Source organism: Miscanthus floridulus, chromosome 16 (genome assembly GCF_019320115.1).
Source record: "Miscanthus floridulus cultivar M001 chromosome 16, ASM1932011v1, whole genome shotgun sequence".
NCBI lineage: Eukaryota > Viridiplantae > Streptophyta > Magnoliopsida > Poales > Poaceae > Miscanthus > Miscanthus floridulus.
In genome coordinates this window covers 114,244,279-114,252,886 of record NC_089595.1, presented here as the reverse complement: position 1 = coordinate 114,252,886, position 8,608 = coordinate 114,244,279, and the positions used below count along the sequence as shown (strand labels likewise).

The window sequence follows — 8,608 nt, the reverse complement described above, 5'->3', positions numbered from 1 at the left end:
CTCGCTCTCCTCTCTCGCCTCCGACTTCCTCTCTTCTTCTCGCTCTCCGGTGGCCTCTGGAGCCACTGCTGGCCGGCACTGGCACAATCCCTAACCCTAACCCTTGCTCAATCCCTAACCCTAACCCTAACCCTAACCCTTGATCTCGCTTCGTCCTCGCTGGATCCGTCGTCGACCTTGCCGGATCCGTCGGATCTCTGGCCTCGCTCCCATCGGACCATTGGATCCGGCCGTTGGAATAGGAGGTATAAAAACCCATCCCGACGGGTCGGCCGCATCTCGCTCTGTCGCCCTAATTCATTTGCTCTCCCTCTCGGCGAGTCGGCGACTCGCTCTCCTCTCTCGCCTCCAACTTCCTCTCTTCTTCTCGCTCTCCGGTGGCCTCTGGAGCCACCGCTGGCCGGCACTGTCACAATCCCTAACCCTAACCCTTGCTCAATCCCTAACCCTAACCCTTGATCTCGCTTCGTCCTCGCCGAATCCATCGTCGACCTCGCTGGATCCTTCGGTTTCCTCGCCGGATCCGTCCCTCGTCGTCTGTGCTCGCCGGATCCATGCCTCGTGTTTGTTCTCTTCTTGTGTTTGTGTGATTATGTGATCTATGCGTTTCAGTGATCAAGTTACTATCAATTCTCTGTGAACATGTAACTTTGAGTCTTTAATAAGTTCTCTGAACTTGTAACTTAAGATTGAGATGATGAAGTTATTGTCCCTGATATTCTGATCAGTTTAAGGCGTTGGGCACTTATAGTGCCAGTGCCGGCACGAGCGCTACTGGGCCACCGTGTCCAGTGACACGGCACGGCACGGATAAGACCTGATACTGTCGTTGCCTGGGCCGACACCTCGACACGGCGGCACTAACAGGCACGGCACAGCTAGTCTACCATGCCTGGCTGTGCCCGTGCTAGGCTGTGCCGGGCGGCCCGTTTGGCCAACTATACCCGGCCCCCGGCGACTAGTAGGCGGCAAGCTCGCCGCACCCAACCACTGGAAGTGTTCGGTTCCACTTCCACGTTCAGGCGGAGCTCGCCGCCGCAAGCCTGCAACCTCGACCTTCTCCGTCCAGGTGGATTTTTGTCTTGATATATGATTCTTCAAGTCAAATCTGCTATTCTAGCATTGTATGTGTGTCAGTGTGTGGGCGCTAACTGGTAGCGGGTCAATTTCTTCAAAATATCGGATGCAGTGAGGTAGCAATTTTTTGTTGTTTTTTTTTCTGCAACAAAGTCAGCAAGGTTCATCTGCAGGAATTATCTCCATGGGATATCAGACTAGCAGAATGGACGCTTTTGACATTTTATTAGTACGTAGTAGCAAAACCATGCCCAGCTTGAAAAAAGCACTTGCAAAACTATGCATCTTTTCTGGAACTGCCTGTTTACAGTTACAACCTTTAAAATGAAAAGATATAGGTATAGCATATACAACTTGCTAATAACTTAAGCTACACAACTATGCAAAACTGTTATACGTATACACAGAACCTGATAACTTGTACATTCTCTTACACCGCGGAATTTAAACTTCTCTTTTGTACACTTAAGCTACACAACTAAAAATCAGTCTCCATCAAGTAAGACCAGACAGGTGTTGAATCCTGTGTTTAACTCACGCTTCAGCCTTCAGATATCTGTGGAGCAGATGTCTGTGTGGTCATCTTGCTTCTTAGCTCTTCAAAAGCTTTCATGCTTTCTGCATCGAAGCCCCCAGCAAACTGCAAAAGGTAGAGGAATAAGTTACTGATTCGAAATCTTCAAGTCACCTGTAAAGTACCTAGGTTTTGAATATATTGGTAAGAGGATTTTACCTGATGAACCCGGAAAGCGAACCTCACACCCTGGAGAAGCAAAAACTCTCTATTGGGCTCTTTCTCAGTGCCTTCCAATCCATCAAGTTCTGAGGCAACCCTCTTCATATACTTGTTCGCAAGCTGAACAGATGCCAATTTGATCTATTCCAACATGCAAATAAAAATATTGAGTTCATGTAGGTGCATACTGAGTAAAAGCGTACCTGCCTTCATAAGGAATTTAAGATGCATGTTTTCTTTAACAAAAGGTTGGCAAAATTGGAGTGTATGCTAGAGATGCACACCTTCCCAACTACTCCAGAATCAGACAGCCAGTCAAATGGGATCCCATACTCCTTGTAGCGTGAGACGGCCATGTCTCTTGTACGGAGTAGTGCATAGACACTCTGCTCCACTCTGGCATAAGTATTGACAATAGTTAGTACAATGAAACCATCACTTTGGGTAAAATTATGTTCATCACGTACATATCTTAAACCAGGCAAAAATATTGTTGTTTCACTCTGAAGGACTATGTTAGAGAGAATACTAGGTCTAACGAGACACTTACTTTTCAAGCAAAGAATACATCTTCTTGAGAGCTTCTTCACATGCAAGTTGTGGATCATCGGTAAAGGATGAAACCTTGTTCTGTAACTTTATCAGATCCTGGTACTCAAAAGCTGCTTCTCTTATTGCATCTGTTTTGCTCTCTGGCCAATCAAAATGCTTTAGCACTGCTCGCTCATCAACCTAAAATGTTGTTGATCCTCTTTAGTATTAGAACATGTGTCATAAGTACAATAACTGGTACTTTATAGCAAAGGTGTTGTATGAAGGGCATGCGCTTACCAAGAAAGATAACTCCTCATCCAACCAATTTACAAATGTAACAACATCATCAATATTTACAAAACTTGCTGCTCGGACCTCATTTGCTAGAGACTCAACAAATTCTCCTTGTGTCTCCACATCAGCTTTTACCTGAAGCATTCCATGTTTTTATAAAACATTTGTAACTTTTTATTATTGTTAAATTTGATTACTAGTTATAATTATGCATTAATAGCGGAACTCATAAATTTGGCAGGATTCTTGTGCAAGGTGGTGCCAACAGAAAATACTTACAGCTAAGAGGAATGTCGATCTGTTCTCAATCTCTCCAATCATGTTACTCCTGGCATCAGAAACATTGGATGACATTGATCCTAAAGATGTCTCTTTTTTTGCTTCACGCTTCATGAGACTTTGATAGAACTCCACAATCTCCGGTGCACGGTGTACCTTGTCACCCCCACCAAGGTTCCTTGGTAGAGCACCTGGAGGTGGTGGTGGTGGCGGTGGGCCACCAGCTTTCCCTGGAGGTGGTGGAGGAGGAGGTGCACCTGGTGCACGTGGCGTTTGTACTCCACTTGCAGTATTGGTAGCCCCTGAAGCAATGGTTGATCGAGGGGGAGGTGGTCTGGGAACTCTTGTTGCTCTCTTCTCAATGTTGGCAAGCTTCATCTGGCTCACCACCAGGGTGTTGTTTTGGTTGTCACTAGATTGCTCACTGGATTCAGCATTAGCTGTAGGGGATCTCTCCTTGATTTGAGCAAGTTTCGGAGGGAGTGCACCTTTAGGAGAGGAAATAAGAGCTGAACTGTGTCCACCGCCAAACCTTTGTGCTCTTGCTTGTCCAGCCTTCTCTTTTATCGTCTTTTCCCGTTCAGTTGCAAGTTTGTGCCTATCTTTGTAAGCGGGATACTTCTCATCAGCAAAACCTTCGACTGTCTTGGACATCAATTGGAATGAGGATGCGACATTTTCATCGTCCAAGGCATCATTGGGATCCCTCTTTCCATATGTTGTTATGGTTGTACCATCTCCAGCATTTTTTAGCATGAGAGCTTCCAGGGGGCCCTTTGGTTTCCTCAGTGGAGAACCACCAATTGGGGAGGCTAAACTACTACTATCATCCTTGCTCCTTCCCCACTTTTTGATTTTTTGCATCAGATTAGACCTTTTGCTTAGGAAGCTGTATCTGCTGGAAGAACTGTCAATTGAAATGTTGTCAAAGTCTTCACTTCCAGGTGAAGAAGGCATTGAAGAAACGCTCTCAAGGTCTGTGTCACCGTGACCCCGTTCAGATCCTGCGTACTCCAACATAAGTTGTTTGGCCCTCTCCTGTGATTTGGGGCTCAGTGTCTTGTTAAGATCACGTGCAGACACCTTCCCTGATGGAGTCTGATAGTTGCGGAGCTCGAATCTCAGACAGGCATTGACCCAGCGTAGGTATACCAACTCCTCTACTTCACTAAACCTGTTCATCTGTAGGCCTTCCACTTGCTTTGTGAGGTCCTCATTTGTATGCCTTAGCTTGTTTATCTCTTCTCTTGCATTGGCAACTACATCACTCTACATGATAAATGGTAGGGCATGCCATTAGCACATGCTCCTGCTTCTCAAAGTATCAAAACTATATGAATACTTTGCAGAAATCACTAGGTGCATTCTTGCCTCTTAGAGAATCTTAAATTCTAATGTAGTTGTTAAATGTAATGCTACCTCTTAAACCATGCTTTAGTAAGTACTTTAGGTAACTGAATTTTCATTGTACTGGTCTAAAAATTTGTTAATGGTAGGCTTTGTAATATCTTGCATAATGATAACCATGCATAAGAGGAAGTTACAACTTTTGCGGTTATCTTCATGAGATTTGTATTATTTTATGAGAAAGGCAACTTGCAGAGACTAATAGTACTAAGATACCTCAGTTATTTTCCCTTCAGCTACATCCAATTTCACAATGAGATCTCTCTTCTCATACAACAACTCCTTGTTCTTCCTCCTTAGCTCAAGTACCTCCACTTCCAACTCCTTGAGCTTCTTTAGCTTTCGCTCAACCTCGGCTTCCTTTTTTGCCGTCTCTTCCTCCTTGGCCTTCAATCCGATGACCTGCTGTTTGAGCAGCATTAACTGACCTTTCGTCTGGCCTGCTTCTAGCTGTATCTGCCGTTGCAGCTCCTTGATCTTGCTCCTATCCACTTCGAGCTCTTTCTTGGCAACTTCTCCACGTGCAACGTCATCTTGTAGCTTCTTCCGCTCCTCCTGCAGTGAGTTTATGGTGTCGCTGAGCATGTTGATCTCCACTGTCTTGTTCTTTCGCTCCTCCTGCAGTGAGTTTATGGTGTCATTGAGCATATTGATCTCCACTGTCTTGATCTTGAGCTGCTTTTGCAGCTCAATGACGTCAGTCTCCATTTCCTTCATTCCATAGTACTCCAGCAGCTCACCCTCAAGCTTCGCCTCCCTCTCTTCCATCTCCCTCACCAAGCTGCGCAGTCTCTCTGTCTCAGAGGCCTCGTTAGCCATGTAAGCAAGCTTGTCCTCAAGCTTCGCCTCCCTCTCTTCCATCTCCCTCACCAGGCTACGTAGTCTCTCTATCTCAGAGGCCTTGTTAGCCATGTAAGTAAGCTCGCCCTCAAGCTTCGCCTCCCTCTTTTCCATCTCCCTCACCAGGTTGTGCAGTCTCTCTATCTCAGAGGCCTCGTTAGCCATGTAAGCATTGTACCGTGACCGTCCATTGACATCAAACCGATCACGTGGTATAGGGATGTCAATGTCTCCTGACAGGAGGCTCTCAATCTCGGAAAGCATATCGTCATCGTCATCGTCTAGTGAACGAGCAGAGTTAACTATGCCACTGATTGTTTTAACCTCTTCCTTCTCTTCTTCTTTCTCTCGCTCCTCTTCATGTTGCTCCCCCTGTAACAGCAGTTATAGAGATCAGTATGACATAGGAACTTTGCTATGATACACTCAAATGACTGTGAGCCCTTCATTTAATTAGATTAGATGGTTAGAATCGTCTATTACTTCCTAAGATGTAATATGTGAAATATATATTTATTTATTAATTAATTTTAGAAAATAGGATAATAAGGAAAGTTTTACATATAAAAATCTTTTTAAGTATAATTGATGCATGTGTGATCGTGGTAAATCTTTTTATTTGGTAATATGTTTCTGGCGTGTAAGCTTTTTTTACACGTAATGCCTCCTTATTAGCAAGCATTGTCACGTTAGCTCACTTTTTTAATATATATACTTGATGCACAGGAACGTGTACCTCTCCTATTTGCTAGCGTGTTTGACTTATGCTTAGAATTTTTTTTATTCATGTGCGTGATTTTTTCCAACTGTTACCAATTTTTCTTATGCATCTAAAATATTTTTTAATGGCACACGTAGCATGTTTTGTACTTATTGATAACGATTTTTCTTAATTAACGTTACATGTTGCACCCGGCCAGTTAAAAAAAAATCACTCTTTTTTTTCTGCACGGACGACGTTTACACGAGGGACATCAGGCCGCTAGACCGCGCTTCCAGCGCCCATGAGTTGCTGCACCAGTTGGCGCGCACAAACAAAGAAGGAAGGGCCTGCCTACTTTTTTATTCTCCAGTGATTATGGGATATATGAGAATATTTTTCAATTTTCTTAAATTATTTTTATTTATTTAACTAATTTATAAAAAAAATCAATGGCTTGGATTCATTTGAGCTATTACCTAACGTGGGAACTGTAGCAATACAACATAATTTTCTTTTAGCAAACTTTAACTGATATAAGACATACGTACATGTTCAGAACTGCGAGCCTTATCCTCCCTTTTCCTTGCTTGGCCATTGTCTGAAAGCAAGGATGCTTGAATGAAGAACTCAAATGAACAGAAGAAACCTATAGAAGAGAGTGCAGAGCAAGATTGGTACCTTTGTTGTGCCTGCCCCCACTGTTAGCTCTCCGAAGAGTTAAAGCTGCGACAGAGGCTACAACGACAAAGCCTAATCTCACAAGCATGACTCTGTTCACTCATCACTCTGCCGGCCTCAACCGGCATGAGGGCCGAGATGGGGAGCTTCTACTCATCAAAAAATGGTGAAGTGGAGTTAAAGCATGTATGAATGGCCTAGCAGGCTAAACTCTCTTCATATCTTAGCCCAGAGATGGATTGGAGCAGCTGCCTGCCTGCGAGAGCTGATGAGCATACACCACAAAAACATGTGGCTGGCTGCAATTGCCTTCTCTGTGTTTATCCGTTTGCAAAAAACGAACTCGTGTACCACACGAGTCCCTTTCATGTCTCTGTGTCCAACTGTCTGGTAGCTGACAAAATTTTCATACGCTGATGGTGAAAGCGAGCCTCTTCGTGGCTACTGATTTGGCCCGGCCGTGATGCACAGCGAAAGATTTGTGGCTTGGAAGCGAGTAGGCCCATTTGCTAAGCACGGGAATGGGTGGTGGCTGGTGTGCTTGGGTATCACAGGAAAAATGAGGGGACTTATCAAGCTCACAGCAGCAGCGTCGCGTCGATGCCGGGCGCTCGCCTCCGCCGTGTCCGTGCCCGTGCGCGTGCTGCTGCAGCCGCTCTCCCGCTCGCGCCCGCGTGGCCGGCTTTGAGGGAGTCCGGTCGGCGGTGCCTCGATCGGGATGATGGCACTCTCTGTCTCTTGTGGCAGCGGGGAAATGGCGCGGAGAGGGACGTGCCCGCGCCGGCACGTGTCCGGGCGCCGCGCGTGCATGCGCGACGTGTGTGGCGGGCGAGCCGACCAACGGACGTACTGCCTCGCTCGCTCGCGCTGCAGCTCCTGGCGGCCGTGCATTTTGTTCTCACCAGACTTGTAAATTCCGTTCCGGCCGGAATACCTCACCTCGTACCAGTGTGTGGACCGGCATAGAAGACGTCGCATCCCGTACCGGCCAAGATTCCGGTTGATTTCGGTCATCCCGGCTGTTCCGGCCGGAATAAAGCGTTTCGTGGATCCCGTACCGACCAGTCGACGATGGAACTCCGAGGTCACCATGGGCGGGGCGGCCAGCAGGCGGGCTGCCGTGTTGCCGCATTTTCTGCCGGGGCAGTGAGCAGTGACGAAGCCAGAAAAAAATTTAGAAGGGGCTGAACAAAAGAATTGAGGTTTTTTTATCTTTTCTTAGGCCCTGTTTGGCAGGGCTTCACTTCACTAATGAAGCCATTTTTTTTTTTTTGCTTCAGCTCCACGAACAGTTCCGCCGGTGGAGTTGAAACGGTTTTGGTAAACCTTTTGGCAAAATGGCTTCCCTGTGAGAGCATGTTTTTAGGGGCATGGAGGAGAAGTCGGGAGAAGCCACTTTTTTTTGTTCCATCCCACCCAAAATCACTGTGAGAGCATGTTTTTAGGGGCTTCACAAGTGAAGCTATTTTACTTTACCCCGTTTGGTAGAAAACGGCTCCTGAAGCCGGTGGAGAAGTCCTGCCAAACGAGGCCTTAACCTTAGCCCCTCCTACCTAATACATGTATGTATAAAATTTTAAGGGAGGACTTAAGAAAACTCCACGTGCTCAGGATGGGTAGGGGGCTGGCCCCACCGCTGGCTACGTCCCTGGCAGTGAGTGCTGCAAGCAGTTAGCATGAACAGAGGAGCGCCAGTAGAAGCTCAATTCCATCTACGGTCAGGCCGTCAGGACTCAGGATTGGAGGAGCTTAGCGCCGTGGCCATGGCAGTCTGAGAAAAGAAAGAAGATGAGGCCACGAGAGAGAATGAAAAGAGGCTCGTTTTCTGACTTGAGAGAGGGAGGAAGGGGTAGGCGAAGCCTGGTTTTGACGACGGCGTGTGTGTGTTTTTTAACGCCTCTCATAGACACACACCAAAACCACACACACGCACACCTCACTCACATCCAATGTACCCTATAACTACACATATATTCGAAGATCGCGTTCTTAAGGAGATCACCGAAACCATCCAAGGCTTCGTAGACGACGGACGTGCCGCTATCCCTTCGTGGCTCCAC

The 8,608-nt window shown here is 46.4% G+C and overlaps 1 protein-coding gene across 1 annotated transcript; it reads right to left on the bottom strand.

Annotated features, from left to right (window-relative positions):
* Nucleotides 1–1,346: 1,346 nt before the first annotated feature.
* LOC136510059 (protein CHUP1, chloroplastic-like) lies at nucleotides 1,347–6,840 on the bottom strand. Its single transcript, XM_066504633.1, has 9 exons — nucleotides 6,549–6,840; nucleotides 6,419–6,468; nucleotides 4,544–5,539; nucleotides 2,921–4,189; nucleotides 2,645–2,776; nucleotides 2,364–2,545; nucleotides 2,098–2,209; nucleotides 1,811–1,954; nucleotides 1,347–1,717 (listed from the first exon to the last, which is right to left on the bottom strand). Exons 1-9 carry the CDS (start codon nucleotides 6,634–6,636, stop codon nucleotides 1,619–1,621), a joined length of 3,072 nt encoding a protein of 1,023 aa, XP_066360730.1. The 5' UTR covers nucleotides 6,637–6,840; the 3' UTR covers nucleotides 1,347–1,618.
* Between the last annotated feature and the right edge of the window lie 1,768 nt (nucleotides 6,841–8,608).